This window comes from Prionailurus bengalensis, chromosome B4, assembly GCF_016509475.1.
Source record: "Prionailurus bengalensis isolate Pbe53 chromosome B4, Fcat_Pben_1.1_paternal_pri, whole genome shotgun sequence".
NCBI classification, from domain to species: domain Eukaryota; kingdom Metazoa; phylum Chordata; class Mammalia; order Carnivora; family Felidae; genus Prionailurus; species Prionailurus bengalensis.
The window spans coordinates 80235426-80253395 of NC_057358.1; the positions used below are offsets into that span (position 1 = coordinate 80235426).

General features: G+C 53.3%; 1 protein-coding gene and 1 long non-coding RNA gene across 5 annotated transcripts; both read right to left on the bottom strand.

Moving 5' to 3' along the window:
• Nucleotides 1-839: 839 nt before the first annotated feature.
• SMUG1 (single-strand-selective monofunctional uracil-DNA glycosylase 1) lies at nt 840-8902 on the bottom strand. 4 transcript variants are annotated; one of them, XM_043564166.1, is made up of 4 exons: nt 8092-8901; nt 6619-6857; nt 4808-5109; nt 840-3763 (listed from the first exon to the last, which is right to left on the bottom strand). In XM_043564166.1, the coding sequence occupies exons 3-4, from the start codon at nt 5096-5098 to the stop codon at nt 3236-3238; spliced, it is 819 nt and encodes a 272-aa protein (XP_043420101.1). In that variant the 5' UTR covers nt 5099-5109; nt 6619-6857; nt 8092-8901; the 3' UTR covers nt 840-3235. The 4 variants fall into 4 exon arrangements, with proteins under 4 accessions (XP_043420101.1, XP_043420102.1, XP_043420104.1 ...); XM_043564167.1 differs by having other exon boundaries at nt 6737-6857; nt 8092-8900; XM_043564169.1 differs by lacking the exon at nt 8092-8901 and adding an exon at nt 7385-8038.
• A 2421-nt stretch (nt 8903-11323) lies between these two features.
• Nucleotides 11324-14911, bottom strand: LOC122473521. Its single transcript, XR_006294691.1, has 3 exons — nt 14746-14911; nt 13741-14016; nt 11324-12631 (listed from the first exon to the last, which is right to left on the bottom strand). It is a non-coding gene; the product is annotated as an uncharacterized LOC122473521 (long non-coding RNA).
• Between the last annotated feature and the right edge of the window lie 3059 nt (nt 14912-17970).

Sequence of the window (17970 nt, forward strand, 5' to 3'; positions counted from 1 at the left end):
GCGGGCGCCCCTATTGGATATTTTTAAATGTGAGTGTTCTGTGCATGTCTTTCCACACTGGACTTCAAATACTCAAAGATGAGTCTAGCATTCGAGACCCTTCACAAGATGGCTTCAGTTTACCTCTCCAGCTTCTTCTCCCAACTTGGCCAAGTCCGCACTAATCTACCTGCTACCCCTTGAACATAACGATGCTCTCCGAAACTCCCAGTCTCTCAGGCCACGTGATGTGCCACCTCCTCCAGAAGGCTTTCTCTGACTACCTCAGCTACACACATAAGGGAACAATCTCTGTGCGCTTATTTCCGTGTCTAATCTAGTGCTCTGCCACACGTGACAGTAACTACTCGGCACTGACAGCCCGGAGGAAAGGAGTCAGAGGCATGAGGGGGTGCAAGAGTGCAATGCAATTCTGATGCTAACTACCCAGAGGGAGCACGTACTCCACAGGTTTAAGGCCAAGTCCCCAGCAAGACCGCCCTCACTTCAGATGCCAGCTGTAAGTTCAGGGGTCCCCAGGAGACCTGTACTTCCAGGCCACAGGTCAGTACACTTCTGGGGGTGTCTGGGTGGCTCAGTCGGTTAAGTGTCAGACTTCGGCTCAGGTCCTGGTCTCACGGTTCTCAAGTTCGAGCCCCGCATCGGGCTCACTGTGGTCAGTGCGGAGCCACTTTGGATCCTCTGTCCCCCTCTCTCTGCCCCCCGCCCCTGCTGGCTCTCACAAATAAACGTTAAAAAAAAAAAAGTACACTTGTAACTGGCTACGAATTCAGGGGTTCCCATGACCCCCTCAGGTTCAAATAATTCATTAGAATGACTCACAGAACTCGGGAAAGCACTTGCTTATAACAAGTTTTATTATTCAGGATACGAATTAGGACCAGCCAAGTGAACAGATATATAAGGCAAGGTCTGAGTGAGTCACAAACACAGCTTCTATGTACTTTCCCCACAGAATCAGGACACATCACCCTGCTGTTGCATCCGTGTGTTCACCAGCCAGGGAGCTCACCAAAACCTGTGTCCTGAGTTTTCCTTAGGTTCTCATTACATAGGTATTATCTTTTTTTTTTTTAATGTTTATTTATTTAAAAAAAATTTTTTTTTAACGTTTTATTTATTTTTGAGAGAGCATGAATGGGGGGGGGGCAGAGAGGGAGACACAGAATCGGAAGCAGGCTCCAGGCTCTGAGCCATCAACCCAGAGCCTGACGCGGGGCTCGAACTCACGGACCGCGAGATCGTGACCTGAGCTGAAGTCGGACGCTTAATCGACTGAGCCACCCAGGCGCCCCATAATGTTTATTTATTTTTGAGAGAGACAGAAACAGAATGCGAGTAGGTTAGGGGCAGAGACAGACAGAGACACAGAATCCGAAGCAGGCTCCAGGCTCCGAGCTGTCAGCACAGAGCCCAACGTGGGGCTTGACCTCACGAGCTGTGAGATCATGACCTGAGCCGAAGTCGGATGCTCAACCCACTGAGCCACCCAGGCGCCCTTCCGGAGATATTATCAATCGAAATCATGGGCCGTTTGGTTAAATTCAATCTCCAGCCCTCACTCCAACCTCCCCCCACCCAGGTCAGGCTGGTATCACCTAGCTCATAGCCCCAACCCTCTAATCAAATGGTCAGCCTTTCTGGCACAGTCAGCCCTCATCCAGAGTCAATTTCCGCATAGCCTCTGGTGTGGTTGAGGGGCACTCCATGAATAACAAAGACACTCCTATTACTTGGGAAATTCCAAGGACTGAGAAACTCCCTCCCAAGACCCAAGGACAACAGCCAAATTCTTTATTATACCAAAAAAAAAAAAGTCTTTATTATACAAAAACCTCACGTTTCTTAAAGTTTATTTTATATGTATGTTTTTTCAGTAATCTCTACACCTCACATGGGACTCCAACTCACAACCCCGAGGTCATGAGTCACATGGTCCTCTGACCGAGCCAGCCAGGTTCCCCTATAGTAAAAATCTTATTAATTTTGAAAGCCGGAGATGCCCTGTCCCAGGAGATGGGAGTCCGACCAGTGTGTCGTCATTAAGATGGCCTCAAGACCCATCCTATTCCCAAACTGACTCACCTTCCCAGTCCTCCTAAAGGGGCATGCCAGCCAGCAGACAGAAGAGATGAGTTAGGTGGAGATACCGTGCTCCCATCCGCCCACTCACTGCCTGCTCCCCCGGGGCCCTGAGTAGCAGACGAACCCCTGACAGAGACCCTTAAGCTCCGGTAAGGCAATCAGAGACCTGTTTACATCTCTTCCCAGATACCCATGAGAACCCTTTGCAAACAGTGAAGAGGTAAGAGAAGGGAAAACCTAAACCACCACTTCGGACTCATATGCAGGAAGGAAAAAAAAAAAAAAAAAAGGACCACACAAAAGGGTTTAGGAACTTTTCATGCTTAGACTAAAAATCACAGGCTGGGGGTTTCATGAAGTGACTGGTGCATCTCTGGCAGGGCAAGAATCTGCCCCTCACCCAGCAAGGCCTGCAGAGCGCGGGAGCTCCCGCTGTAGTGTGATATAGCAATGCCCCACCCAAGAGGCAAGAAAGCGACATTAACAAGCACCCACCTGCCTGGCACTACGCAAGCCACTTTCAAGTGTTCCCTCACTTAATCCCCACACCAACCGCATGAGTTAGGGATCCTCGTTTTACAGATGAGGATCCTGAGGCTTGGAGAGGTTCGCTGATTTGCCCAAAGCCGTAAAGTCTCAAAGCCGAGATGAAAATCCGGGTCTTCTGGTCTTTCCCCACTCTGCCACACTGAATTCTCTCTCTGACCCAGCCTCAGTCTCCCGTGGGGAAGTTTCCTCTTAACATCCATGCCTCTCGCTTTGTCCTGGTCCCTGTGAGGAAAAGGCTCAGCTTGAAGGAAGCCGTTCTATGAGGACGGGTGGGGATCCTGGCAGGATCTTTTCTCTAACACAGCAAACACGACCTCAGAAGTCACTCTCAGCTGACCAGAGGCTCCCAAGGGAACACTGAGGTAGAGCAGTTTGCAGATGGCAGGTCTCTGTGGAGTTGGTTACCACATGACCAGAGGCAGTGCTGGAAGGAAGGTGAAGGAAGCAGCAAGCCAGAGTAGTGTCAAAACTGCCACGCCAGGTCCCCGCAACCAGGGAGGGAGCCCGGGAAGACTCTGTTGCTCCGGTCCAGGAAGCACATGGCTTGCCCCAGAATGACTTGGGGACCTTGAACGTGTCCCGTGCCGGGCTACGTAGGCACTCATTTCATTAGCAGCGGCAGCAGCCCCAGCTCATTCAGTCTCTCCTTGGCCACAGCCTCCCAGCCCCTGTTGGCTTGAGGGCTACGAGGTGAGGGGTGCAGGAGCCCCTCCACTCGGACCACAGGCATCAGGCCTGCCAGAGCCCGCCGTGCCCGCTGCTCTGCCAGCCGCCCCACTCCCACCACGAGCCGCACCCCCAGCAGCTGCACCTGCCGGCGGAGGGCCGCGTCACAGGCCCCAAGAAGCTGTTCTCGCTGCTCAGCAGGTAGCTCAGCGGGAGTGACGTTGCGCCCACTGGGGGTCAGGAAGAGCAGAGGACACAGATTGTGGACAAAACAGTGACGGAAGAAGACTTCAGGCTGTCCACACAGTTTCCGGAAAAGGCCCCAGAACCGGGCACCGCTCACCTCTGACTGAGGGCACTCCAGTCCCAGCACTGGTCGCTTAGGGTGCTCTTGGGGAGGGGTCAACACATGCCCCCCGATGCCCAACCAGTCCCGGACTACGTTCACTTCCCCAAAGGGCACCTGTCGGGAGGGAGAGAGACACGGGGGTTTCATTCCGGAGACCTGATGCCTGGGTTCTGGGTCAGCTGACCCCTCTCCACCCTGCATGAGGACCCAGTCTGGACACCCCACCCCCACCCCTTCACCCAAAGGCTCGAGACAAAAATTCTGGCCCTAAGGTTTGATCCTGCTCATCTTTCTCCAGCTTCTCATTGTGGACTGCAATCCAGAAGAATCTGTTTGTTTGCTTCTATCCCCACCTGCCTTTGGGACCACATGCAAAGACTATATGGGAATATCTGGTCCTACACAGGATATGATGGGTAGTACTGGGGACAGACAGATGGTCTGAGACAGAAAGCTGCCAGGGGTAGAGGAGGCCCAAGGACAGGACTGACCACTGCTCTCTGGGCGCCCTCTCAGCCCCAAGCCTCAGGTTGTCATTTCCATCGATCATCATTGATCACCTTTCATCCCCCAGTTGGGGTCAATAAAAGCGATTGAGCCTCCTGCCCTGAAGCCTCTTCCCCTCCCCCATCTGCCAAGCACCCCCACTGAGGGGCATTCACTCATCCTGAGGTCTGAAAGGAAAGCAGGCAGGCCCCAGAGCCGGCTCTGTTTTCAATCTCTCCTCAGCTAAGAAACAGAAGCAGGCCGGCTGGATGCCCTGCGTCTCCTCCATACCCACCCCTGTCGACCAGTCTCCCCTGAGGACCCAGTAGTCCTGGTCCCTCTCCCGACCCTAACCATGCTCTAGGGAAAGAGGAGATCCGGCAAGGTAAGGGTTAGATGGAGCTGGCGGAAGGAAGGGCTCGCAGAGGCAATTAGTGGACAGCTCACAGGGGAAACGGAACTACCATTAATGTGCTTGGTTAACTACAGGCGGCAAGGCCAGGAGAGCGTCTGAAACCACAGGAGCCAGCATGTGTCCTGGGAGGGGACGAGGGGGCCCGCACCCACACATGTGCACAGCCAGGCCCACACTCCTCCCCCCACAGCACACACGACCAAACATCCACCCTGGAGCCTCCCACTCCACCCGCCAGGGGAAGCCAAGCCCTTTACCCCGGTCTGGGCCATGCCAAAGGGTCCTGGGTTCATGCCCAGGAACAGCACTTCCTTGGGGCCCTGGCAGTAGCGGGTCACATAGCTACGGTGTGGCTCCCACGCATACTCCACAGGATTGTAGATGATGCCCACGGGCTCTGAGAACCGCAGCTGGCTCAGTTCAGAGCTGAGCCGAAGCTCCTCCTCCAGGAAGCCTTCAGCCAAGTTTTGAGGGCAAGGCTGGGGCTCCATTAGGGCACTTGCAGGTTCATGGAGGGGCCCCAGTGGATAAGCCTGGGGCAAAGCCATGTCACTGCCACCTGGAAAAGAGATGAACAGAAGCTTCATCAGCCCTCAGCCCTAGAGTGAGAGGGATCCAGACTGGCCAGGGCTGCCCTTTCCTGGGCTCAGAAGAGACTGTCAGTCGTCCCCCAACCCCCTAGGGTTGACTGAGTTCAACCCCCATAGGGTTGGTAGTGATGGGTCCTTCCTCCCCCCGCTTCAAGTATACTTCTTCTCCATATGTTACCTGGTTAGACTAAGCCATCGTCCCCCACTCCAAACCTCCCTTCCATCAGGCATAGGTCTTGAGTCACTAGTTCCTAGGCCATGCCAGACACATGGTAGGTGTTCAGCATATATTTACTGGTGGCAAACTTCCAGCGCCTCTAATGTCACCCTTAATAAAACAAGCGCAGCCAGGATGGGCTGTGTCCTGAAAACCAATGTGCTGAAGAATGAGATGCAGGTGCACAGCCAGAGCCTGGAGACTAATTACAGGAGGCTAATTACAATCGCTTCCAGGTGGTGAGCAATTGCTCTGTGCCAGGTACACCTCATTGGTCCCCCTAACAACCCCATGAGGGGCCTATTATTGCTCCCATGTTACAGGTGAGAAGACTGAGGCTTAGTAAGACCAAGTAACTGGCCCAGGGTCATGCGGTTAACAAGTAATGAAGCTGAAATCTGCACCCAATCTGTCTGGCTCAAGGCTACGCTCTTAACCACCCATCTCATCTTGCCTGAGACGGTTCAGTCAGCCACCCTGCTCATCCAACAACCCCCGCCCCACCCAAACCCAGCCCAGCTTCTTGCCCACAGTCAAGAATTCTCAGTGGTGAGTAGGATGATTACCAGACTCAGAATAGACTCTTACAACCATGTAACCATGGCCAGAGCTTCAGGTTTTCTCATCCAAATACTAAGAATAATAATATCCACTCAATAATAGTAACATAAGGGACATGGGGGTGGGGGTGGGAGGTGGGGAGGAAGTGGAGAAGCAGAGGAGAAAGGGGGAAGATAGGGGTGAGGAGGCCAAGGGAGCACTCTGGCAAGTTCTACAGCCTACAAAGGCAATTCTTCCCAATCTTCCTTCTCACAATTCCCCCGCAAACCCAGGGTTCCAGCCTGACCGTTCCACTCACGCTTTCAAAATGCCTTTCCTACCCCAACTCCCAAAACTCTGCACACGCCATTTCTTCAAATCCGACCAGACACACTCTTTGAATCAACCAGGACTGTGACCCCTCTGCCTCTCCACACATCCAAATCGTACCCCATCCTGCAAGATGCAGTTCCAGAGATCCCATTGGTCCCTTCCCACCTCAGGACACTGTGGCATTTGCCGTGGCTTCCCAGTCCCACCCCACACATGAGAAGGTCTGGTGTGAGACCTGGGAATCTGTATTTTAAACCAACTTCCTAGGGTGCCCTGTTCAGTTTCCCTCTATACCTTCAAGATCCTAGCTTTTATTAGGTAATCAACAAACACCTGCTCAGCTCTGTCCATTCTATCTTTTCCAATCCTGTTTAAAACTACCTTCTATCTCGGAGTCTTTCCCGATGAACTCTCCATTTCTACAGCCTGAGTTCACTCAAGGTTCAGCTGTCCACTTGGCATTCTGCTTGTTTCTGAGGGCTTGCCAGGCTCTGGACGTTTCCAACCTGTTTGGGCCTCCCATAGGGCAGGGGTCAGGGTTCTTCTCCCTCTCAACCTCTTCTCCCAGAAGGGACCTCAGGGGTTGACTGAACAGCTTGATCCATCAATCTGTTCTCTGACCTCAGCCTAGGGAAGCAGAAGAGGAAAAAAAGTCAGGGCCAAACTTAGACAATCTTTCCCCAGACTGATCTCAGAAGTCTTTAACTGCTCTGTGCAGATGGCTAACCAGGGCCAACTGGGCTCAAACAAAAGCCCAGAAGGGAACTGTGGAGAACTCAAACGTCTCGAGGGGCCCCTGCTCGGCATCTCCTCATGTAGTGCCAATGTTAGTGGACTGGCTGTTCCAGCTCTGGGATCTCTCTCCTCTTCCACTGAGCCTACCTTTGACCTTTAGAGACCTGTGCTGGGGACAGCAAGGCTGATGGGTATGAAAAAGAGTGACAAGGCTTTGTTTTCAGCGTTCCAGTTTCAGAGCCTAATCTGATAACAAGAACCACAGTCTGAGTGTCAACTGAATCAATTTCTAGCCCTAGTTTTCTAAGTTTCTCTTACGCAAGCCATTTAACTCTCCTCCCTATGAAATCACACATTCCATCCGACCTATCAAAACCTGTTAACTCATTTATTTTTTCCAATATTTATGAGTCTCTTACATGAAAGGCACTGTGGTCATCTCTTGAAGAAGAAATAATAAATAATAAGAAAATGGAGGCCACGCTCAGAAACAGATAAAACAATTTTCATACACTGTGACTTGAGCTTTATTGTCCTAAACAAAGCACTACGAGAACCCAAAGGTGGAACTTGGAAGTCCTATCCAAAGTCACCAAGAACCAAAGACTTAAGAAACGTAGATACATTATAAATTACAGCGTCGTATTAGGTGCAAAGGCCGCGGAGGGTGATCCAGCAATGTCTGGCCATCTAGGTTCTCTGACACTAAATCCAGGAAGTGGAAGAAGGAATTCTAGACACTATCCACTCCCCTATCCCTTGGGGGCACTCCAAGGAGTCGACAGGGACAATCAGCAATCCTTAAACGAATAGCAGCAGTAGTAGGTCATGGACTTAAAAACACCACTTTATCCCTCCTACTGGTTCTGAGAGGGCCGCCAGCTAGGGGGCCGTAAGAAACCTCCGCGTCCGCCCTAGGGCTCCGCCCGACGGGAAGGCCACGTCTCCGCAGGCCCTCAGGGAGGTTCCGTGGACTCGACTCTCCCTGCGCCGGGGCAAGCCCCAAACGGAGCAAGGGTCCCTCAAATACACACATTCTGACTCCCCGCTCGACACCGCCTCGCAACCCGGAGAGCCCCAAGCCGGCCCCCCAGCACCCCAGGTGCCCGGGTCCCTACTTCCTCACCTGGTTCAGCTCTCCATCCGGTTTCCGGTTCCCTTCCCCGCCCCCGGAAGCGGAGGACAGAGGGAATTGTAGTCTACTTTCCTTAGGGAAGGAGATTGGCGTAGCGCCGGTAACTTCCGCCGGAAATACTCAAATCCCCGGAAGGCGTGCTAAGTTAGCCCTAAGTGACTCTGGGGGTTGTAGTTTATTCCTTACATCAGAGCAAAATCAAGAAGGCTTTAGGAGAGACCAGGCTCATTAAGGACCTCAGAGGTCCTGGCCGCTAGCCCTCAAGGGCAGCACCCTTCCAAAAGTTCATCGACAAGACTTTTCCCAACAGGACTGCGAATCAAGGAGCTTCAACCATTCCCCAATCTCGAAGCTCACCTGAGGGTATTAAATGAAAAAAGACCATTTCTAGTCCTCCTGCTGCCCAAAGGATAAGAGATCTCTTCTTTGCAGCCCTCAAAGGACAGTATCTAGAACATCCAAGGAGGCACTTCTGCTAACAACTTTATTCTTATTTATTTATTTATTTTGCTGACAACTCTTTAGTAGTGGCTTTGAGACACTTCCATTTCCCATTACTGCCGAAGCCTGTGTTTCCATGGCTTTCCCATTTGATTTCTCTCTCTCCTCTGCTGTGCAGTCTACCCAGCCCTATAATCTCCCATCCTTCCAAATCCTTCCCCTCAAATACTCTGTCCAGGACACCTTCCCTGACCAATCCTAACCCCATGGCTGCACCAAACAGTCCATTCCCTCCCACCTCCCCAACCCAAAACAATGTCCAGAGCTGTCCCGTTCCTAATTTTGCTCTTGTCCCCCTCCTGGGTATAGTTCTGTGTCCTGACTCTAAGATTTTCATTACACGGGAAGCCCCATAAGGCTAATTATCTTCTAAATCCCTCCCACCCCCTACCCCCTGCACCCCTCAGCACAGCCATGACTGAGATCAAGAAGAAGCAAGGTCTCCCTACAGGTGGTAAAGAAGGAGACCAGTGAACCCCAGGACAGGAAAAGGAGAGAGAACAAGGATGCCACCCCCTTCCCAACCCTCCCCTGCTCTCCTACCAACAGACAAAAACTTAACTGGGTGCGGCATGAGCTTCAGGGAACTGTGAGCAGCAACCCTCTGACACCAAAGGTGAAAAACCACCCCACCTTTGCAAGACTTTGCAAATAAAGTTAATCATCCACCTCACAGTCTGTTATTCCCTGAGCTTGCACTTGTGTCAGATTCTTTCCCTGCTTGTCCTTGCCTCTCTCTGCCTATGTAAATGTCTCTCTATCCCTACTCTCTTGATGGTTTTTTCTCTGTATCTATGTGTCTCGGTCTTCCTCTGTGTACATCTATCCCCATGCCTCTGCTTCTTTCTCTGGAATGACTGAAATAAGAGTATCCTGAGCTTCTAGAACCAACTGCCCCGTCAGGCTCCTCTCTCTTCACAGATCTATGCGTTTGTATGTCTCTGAACCAAAATTATGGCGGTGGGGTGGGGGAACCACACTGTGTTGTCATCTTATTGCTTAAAAATGCTAGGAGCCTCACCATCCTTTGGGCAACCCTCCTGCCCACCCCATCCCTTTGCCACTTGGTTGCGAGCTGCTTCCAGTTTATCATCATGGCGTCCCCTCCACATTCCAAGGCCGCTCCTGGTAAGACAGTAATGAGTAAAATGAGTGACAAGCAAACAGAGATGCCCCCAGGACCCCCACTCCCAATGTCAACTTCCAGAAAGACTTAGAGGACTGTTTCTGTCCCTGTAAACCCATTTACACCAGGAGCCCAAAGATAGGGAGTCCCAACACAGGCAGAAACTGAGTCTCAGGCAACCCCACAGTGAGTTCTTGTAGCTGACCCCGCAGGGCTCTGGGAGCCTTCTCTGTCTCTAGACCATGCTACTCTTCCCCACCTGGTGGGTCCTTCTCAGGGAAGATGGAGGTGAGGAACTCTCCTGAAGTGGGGGTGCTTAGTAACAGAGACAGAGAGATTTTCAAAAGGTAAAGCCTAAGAGATGAAACTTGGGCTGGGGTGGGGGCTGCCAACCTGTCTTGCCTGTGTCCTAGTCTCCTGGCCCTCTGGGAAGTCTCCAAAGCCTGGCCGACTATGATTTATGGTTAGAACTTACCTGGCAGGAGCAGGAGCAGACCTGTAGCCTGGACAGAGCCTGGAGAGTTGGGCCATTCCTTAGGGTCCAGCCAGGCTTGGGGCAGGGCCCTCTGCTGCCCAGCAGGCTGCTCCTGGGGCCAGAGCCCAGGCAGGAAGGGGTTAACGAGAGGGCTTGTTTTCCTTTGGTTTCCTGGAGCTGCAGAGGCTGTGTTGGGCCACGAGCGCCATCTATCGGCCTCTGGTGGTCCTAGCTCTGACTCTCCGCTCATTGGCTTCTAGGCGGATCTTTTAGCCCTTCTTCCCCTGCCTCCATGCTTCCAGAGTAGAGGGGGGTTGCCTAGCTGCGCGGCTCCAGTGTAGAAAATAGGTATCAGGGATTGGAAGAGGTGAGGGCCGCGTTTCCCCCTCCCCAAGTACCAGATGTCACCCTTGGTAACTCCTGCCACCTCTGCCCTAGGGGACCTCAACGGGCTTCTGGTGTTTGACTTTCAGCCTAACCATATCCTCCAGCTCCTCCACACTAGGGGGTTTCCCTCTCTCAGCCCAATAAACATTTTTTTTAAAAAAGCCTTGGAGGGGTGCCTGGGTGGTTCAGTCGGTTAAGCATCCAACTCTTGATTTCAGCTCAGGTCACGATCTTGTGGTTGTTGAGTTTGAACCCCACAGCCATCTTGGCACTGACGGTGCAGAGCCTGCTTGGGATTCTCTCTCCCCCCTCTCCCCCTACCCCTCTTGTGCTCTCTCTCTCTCTCTCTCTCTCTCTCTCTCAAAATAAATAAAACTTAACAAATATAAAATAAAAAGCGTTGGAGAGGAGAGGTGGCATAGCAGAGGCCTTCAGAGTGTGGTCTCAGGACTAGGACTGCCTGGATTTGGATCCCAGCTTTGCCACTTACTGACCTTGGGCAAGCTGCTTCTCCGTGCCTCAGTTAGCTCAGTTGTAAAATCGGATAGTCATTGTAATCCATCTTTTCTTTGGTGATAATTAAATGACTTCATTACAGGGGCGCCTGGGTGGCTCGGTCGGTTGAGCGTCCGACTTCAGCTCGGGTCATGATCTCACAGTTCGTGAGTTCGAGCCCCGTGTCCGGCTGTGTGCTGACGGCTCAGAGCCTGGAGCCTGCTTCACATTCTATGTCTCCCTCTCTCTCTCTGCTTCTCCCCTGCTCACACTCTGTCTCTCAAAAATAAATAAAGATTTTTTTTAATTAAAAAAAATGACTTCATTACATAGGTGCTCAGTACCGTGGCTAGCACAGAATAGTGCTCTAGAAAGGTTAGTTATTGTTGTTGCGACTGTGTGTCCGGGTCTCAGGCAGATGCTAGTCGGACAACCCAAGATCCAGGCCACAGAGCCATATCAGACGCACAAGCACAGAGGTCAAGACTGGGCAACGCATCCCTGGAGATTTCCACAGAGACAGTGACCCATAGGGGCTAGGTGTGGGGGCCGGAAGTTCGGGATTGCAAGGGAAGTCCTCCAAGATCATCAGGAAATTGGATGAGAGGGTCAGAGAAAGAAAGAACTTGAGGTAAAGATGTAGGAAGGAAAAGCACTAAAAAAAAAAAAAGGGTATTAGCAGGCCCTTCAAAGGACCTTGAATAAGGGAGGGGAGAGAACTCCCTGACGTGTGGGGTGAGCAAGGGCCACTGCATCCCAAAAAAATGTCCTCCTTGGTACAGGCACAAAAGTCTCAAGGTTGACCAGGCTTCCCAGTCCTCCAAAAATATATCATATCGAAGGCCCATGCCAGCTCTGTGGGGACTTAACGTTCAGTGTTTTCCCCCAACCTTGTGGGGAGGTGACTCACAAAGGGAGAACGCTCTCTTGTCCCGCTCTCCCCTCCCTCCCAGAATGGGAGAACTGGGGAAGCCCGGCCGGCCGTGGACACATCCATTGCTTTGTTAACAGGTTCACCCTGTTCCCGTGTCTTCTATCGGTCTGCCTTCCTCTACCTTACTGGCAAATGGGTACAGAGCCTACTTCTCCAAGGGGTGAGATAAGGGGCAGAGTGGCATGCTCCCAGAGAAGACAGAAATGCAGAGCCAGTGGGGTTCCTGGTCCAGCCTCACCACCCCCCACCCCCACCTCAGCCCCAAGGCAGCACAGACCAGCTTTACGGATTGATGGTCACTTAACCGAAGGCAGGTGACAGCTTCCAGGTCTCTCCAACTCAGGTGTTCTCCTTCTCCTGGGGCCTGGACGCCGGGGTCCCCCGGAGAGGAGCAGGACAGGCTGGATGGGCTGATTTGCATCGCTTACTTGGGAAGCAATTATCGGAGGAGCTGTCAGCTCAGCGCGGCTCTCTCTTCACTAATCGGATTTCCACCGGAGCCCGGGGCTGGGGGGTGCTAAGTAATTTGGCTTGATGCGGTGGTGGGAGGTGTCGGGGCCGGGAGGCCGGGCAATCCGTCTGAGTGGTGTTCGAGTTGTCCGGAGCAATTATCCTGAGGGGACCACACAGATCTCAGATGGATGGCCAGCCAAGGGGACTGGACTTGTCCCCAAATCCTGCAGCACAACTTGTGGCAGAGTGGGAGGAGCCTCTCCCGCAGGGTGAGCCAAGTTAAGCCACTGAGAAGAGTCTAGATGAGTCTGTGAGAGGGGAGCCACCTAGCCAAGTAGGAAGGAGGCCCAACATACCACCTTCCGGCCTACCCGCCACCCGGCCCTGCCCTACCCTGCACCGCCAAGGAACCAGCAGCCAAGCAGGGACTTGACCGAGGAGGAGCCTTCCAAGCCCTGCTTCCCTCCCTGCAGTGCTCCTAGGCCACGCTGTCCCTGCCCTTGTCGCTGCCTCTGTCACTTGCCTTCTCTTGTCTCCACAGCCCTTTTGAACCTGTCCCCGCTGCCCTACTCCGTCTCTCCCCAAGTTCACAACGGACGGCTGACCCCTTTCTCTGCCTCTGCCCTCCGTTTCACACCTTTCAGAACGGCGATAAGGATGATGACAGTAGCGAACCTTTCCTGAGTTTTCCTTCTACACCTGACACCGCCCTAAGTACTTTACGTGAGCTCCTCGTAGTAACACGGCAAGGGCCGTACTCTATATCCCCGCTTACTGACGAGGGCACTGCTGCTGACTGAACTTCCTGAAGGAGGGACCACATGTGGTCTTTGCATCCTAAGGTACCAGGACAGCTCTGGTCCGTGTCTGATGCCCAAGAAACGTCTGTTGACCGAATCGACGATCCAATGAGTGATTTACCCTCTTCGCTACTCCTGGCTGGCCTCCAGGTGACATCCACATCCCCGGTTTGGCCTCCCCACCCTCTCATATCCTGACGCCCCTGTCATCTGAGCCTGACCTTCCTCACGCCTCTCCACACACTCTATCCCATGACACATTGGAAAGCTTTGCTGATTCATCCTCTACCGCCTTTGCACAGTGACCCATCTTGTCCCCTTCGCCTGGAACATTCTTCCCTCCCCATCTCTGGCACTGAATACGTTCTACTCACTCCCCTTGGAAGCATTCTCTGATCCTCCCTTTGCTTGTGCATCCCCGGGGAGCCTTGTCACCAACTCTTAAGTGTTTCACTTATTGCTAACGTACCTTACAGCCCCTGCTCCATTGTTTTGAGAGGCCGGCAATCATTCCCCTCTCTCCCGGGCACAAGCCCACTGCCTTGTACCTATTAGGTGCTCAATAAATATCTGTTGAAAACAGAAAAATATCTGCTGTGCATTTTTGCTTATCTCATTCAGAGATGCTCTTACGGCGGGTTGAAGGAGCACTCAACTTTGGGGGAAACTTGGGAGTTGGGGGTTTGGCAATGGCCGACGGTAACTACCAGCTGTATGTCCTTGGGCTGATCATTTCATTCTTCCCCTGGAAGAGAGGATGACAAAACCGACCGTAAAGGATCCGCAACACATCCTGGTCTTATCTGCTCAGAGTCTGTCTCCAAAGTTGTGGAGATCCGTCTCTCTCCATGTTTCTGCCTCACTACTGAGCCTCTGCCTCTCTGACAGCCACCATCTCAGGCATAGCCCAGGAGTCCTACCACCCAGCCCCCTCGCTGTCACTAGGCCTGTCATTTTTTTCCTGATGCTACCATTCCCGGGAGGTGGCCCCATCCTTCTGCCGAGAGCCCAGAGGACCAGCCTCACCTTGGCTTCCTCACCCCCTTAGCAAGTGAGACCTTGAGTTCTCCCTCTGAAAATATTAATAATAAAGAAACGAGGCACTGGGCATGCAACTGGATGCAAATTGGCCCCAATTCTCAGTCCAAGAAACGGAATGCCTGAGCTATGGACCCAGAGAAATCCTGTGCTCATTTGCATGCTATTTGCATTATATTTACATGTGATCAATTTCATGTTCAAATGCACAACCCTCCCCCCACCCAGTTGTTCTCCCCCGGGGTCCCCCTTCAGCCTCTGATCCCCATCATTCCCCCCCCCTCCAGCCCCTACCCCACTTCCCCTAGCTCCTGCCACAACCCCCTTCAACCTTTTCCTTCTTCCTGCCCAGGTCCCCGATGCCCCCTCCCAGCTCCCTCCGGTACCAGCAAGGACCCACTTGCCCAACACCCGGAATAGATTCCTGGGGTCTTACCCTTCAGTTCAGGAGGGGCATCCCTGCCTGCCCCCTCCCGCCCCGAGCCGGGCGGGCGCAGCAGACAGCAAGCGCGTCTCTCAGCAAATCCCAGCCCCATTCAGCCTGGTGATTAATGGCGCTGCCCTCCCCATGAACCTGCCTTTAATACTGAGGAAGTTATGAAACCGCTATACATCAGCAGCTCCGGCCCCGCTGCCCCCACCCGCCTCCTCCTCTCCTCCACCCCCCCACCCTCCAGCTCCCTCTTCAAAATCTCATTTGGGCTCCTGCCGCCTGGGCCCAGCCCTCCGCTGGCCTTTGCTGGGGGGAGGGGGTGTCTGCCCCTGCTGCCATCCCTGGTAAGGACCCACATCTCATTTTCCCTTCCTTTCTCCCCCCTGCTCCGCCCTCTCTCCCTCCCCCCCCCCCCCATGGCTGCATCTCCGGACCCATTTAGAATTGCTGACATTTTATCTGCATTACATACATCACTCCGTCCCCAGCAGCCATCTCTCATGGATTGGGGGGGTGGGGGGGAAGGGCGGGGTGGTCCTGAGCTTGGGAAGATGGTGGGAAATAGGGTGAAGGTGGGGAGATAGATAGCACTTCCTCCACACCCCTTTCCCTTCAGGGCCTCCCCCAGCCACCTAGGAGGTTATACAGCTGAGACCCCCCACTCCCCGGGTAGGTGGTGGCAGAGATTGGTACCTTGGACTTCTCATGCAAGTCCCTGCTACCTTACGACATTAAATGACATTTAGACTACATGGACCCGGGAAGGTCATATTGGCCATCACCTTTCCTTCCGTGGGGCTCTTCCATGGGAGATTATGAACATGGTTGCTAAATCGTTTTTGCTCATCTGTTCTCACATTTCCTACACCCCCCCTTTTGGGAAGTCCCTCTGAATATCTAACCACTGTGCCTCATGCTGCAGCCATTATTTTCTTCTTGTTTTGTCCTCAGAAGGTCGAAAAGCAATGTCGGCTCTCCAATGAATTATAGACCCTTTGTTCCAATGCCTGAGTAATCATAAATATGGCCACCTACCCATACTCCTGACTCTTATAAGTATGAGAGGAGGCACAAGATGGGGCCATCCCGGAAAGGAGGAAACTGAGGCCCAGCTTCAGGAGGAAGAAAAGTGAGAACCTGTCCAAGACCAGGAGGCCAGGACCCAGGGGTCCCACGGTCCCAGCGAGCAGTTTTGTCTCCCTGGGGAGGTGGACAGGGCAGAAGGCAACAACAGACAGGCAGGTCGGGGCGACAGACAGACAGCAGAGAGGGGGGAAAGGAGAGGCTGGGAGAGAGACAGGCAAACAAAGAGACAAACAAACAAAGAGCCAGACAGACAAAGGGACCGTCAGCCAGGGACAGGCAGACAGGCGAGAGGAAGCTGACAGGGGACTGCTGCGGCATGTTCCAGGCTGGACACAGAGAAGCGCTCTCTCTGTCTGTCCCTGCCAGTCAGGGTCTCTGCCGGAATGTGTCTCTCGGGATCTCTGGGGCTTTTTGTTCACTGGGTCCACAACTATCATTTCCTGGGAATTTTTGTTCTCTTGAGGCCTCTCCATGCCGTGTCCCTGTCCCTTCAGTTTCCCTCTCTGTGGTCTCATCCCAGCGACCCCAGTCTGGGGCCATCTCTCTGACCTGCCCGTCATGTACCCTCTCAGGGAGACCAGACACTTCCTGTGGGTTTGGGGAGGCTCCCACAGGAACCTGGCCGATCCTCCAGGGATAGACAGGAGGGGCAAGGCCTCCAGCTCTGGGGGCAGCTCCTGGGCCTGCAGAACCGAAAGGGCAGTATAGAACCGTGTCCCCATATCTGGCCAGGCTTATCCAATGCGGCAGGAGGAGCTCCAGCAGGAAGGGGAAGGACCCTCTGCTCCCCCCACCCTCCCGCTAGCTCAGCCCCAGACAAAACAGACCTCAGGCAGGGGTATAGCGGGGAGTGGCTGATTTACATGGTGTTTGCATCTCATTTGCATGCCCCTGATTCCCAGTCATCCCACAGACCTTGTCCCTCCAATTCCAGGCTCTCTCGAGCTCAGTCTGGCCCCCGGGAGGGTTGGGGGCAGAGAGAGGGTGGGTGGGAGCGAGGGTGGGGTCCACACACTGGTGCCAGTGAGTCTGTCATACATCTCCCGCCAGCACAAGACACTTCCCTGCCCTGCCAAGGGACACCTTCTCTCCTCCCTTACAGACAGCATTTCGGTACCCGGCACCAGCCACACACTATCCTCCAGACATGATTTTCGCTGTCCTCCCTCTGACCTTGTCCCCGCGTTTCCCCCAGCTTTCCCCTTCTCTGTTTAGTTCAACATTAGCCATTCTTTAAGGTCAGGCCCCAAGCCCTCCTCTTCCATGAAGATTTCCTTGGTCACACAGTCCAGAGTGATCATAAAACTACAGTTCTCAGTACTGGAAGGCACCTCAGGAAGCCACACCGTTTTGCCTTACCAGTCTTCGGGTAACTGATGCACCACTATCCCCATTTTATAGATGAGGCTACTGAGGCCCGGGATCTGTTAAGTAACTTTCCCAGGGCAGTATGGTCAGCAAGTAGGGATAAAATGAGAACTCTTCTGAATGTCTCCATTCTACCCTCTCCTTGTCATTCATTTGGCCCTGAGCAATGCCCTGTTCTGCACCCCTCTTGCTGTCCGATGAGCTAACCGTTAGATACTGTTGCTTACCCTCTTCTGGGCTGGGATTGTAGTCTCCCACAAGCTCCCTGGGATCCAGCCACACCAAATCACTGGCAGTTCCCTGAATTCTCCTTGCCCTTCCTCAGCAACGTGCTTTTACCCATGGTGGCCCCTCTAACAGGACTGCCTTTCTTCCCACCACCTTATGAACTGGAAAAACTCCAGCTCATCCCTCAAAACCCAGCTGAGCTGTTGCCTCCTCCATGAAGGCTTCCCTGACGTTCCTCTGAGCTCCGCCCCCCCCAACACCATCACACACATACCATATTTAAGCCTGGCATGCTGTACTTGTCACATTGCTACTGACAGCCCCGCCCCCCTCCCTCACCACAAGCCTTTCAGGGACTTGTCCTACTCGGCTCTTTCGCCAAAGCATACGTTGTTTCACTGGACCAGATTTCATTACCACATTCTTTCTCCAAGGCAGGCCCACGGAACAGAGGCATCAACCTGTTGGGGAGGTCAAACAGAAGGACCAAGAGGTTGGCGCCGTATGTAAAAGGAGAAGTCCCAGGAGATTGTCCAAGGGCTCAGG

What these genes read in the sequence shown, in the direction of transcription:
- SMUG1 (XM_043564168.1), bottom strand. Translation starts at nt 5,098, where the DNA reads ATGGCTTTGCCCCAGGCTTATCCACTGGGGCCCCTCCATGAACCTGCA. An exon ending in TTGGCATGGCCCAGACCGGG is followed by an intron (nt 3,764 to 4,807) that starts GTAAAGGGCTTG and finishes CCCTCCCGACAG; the next exon opens with GTGCCCTTTGGGGAAGTGAA.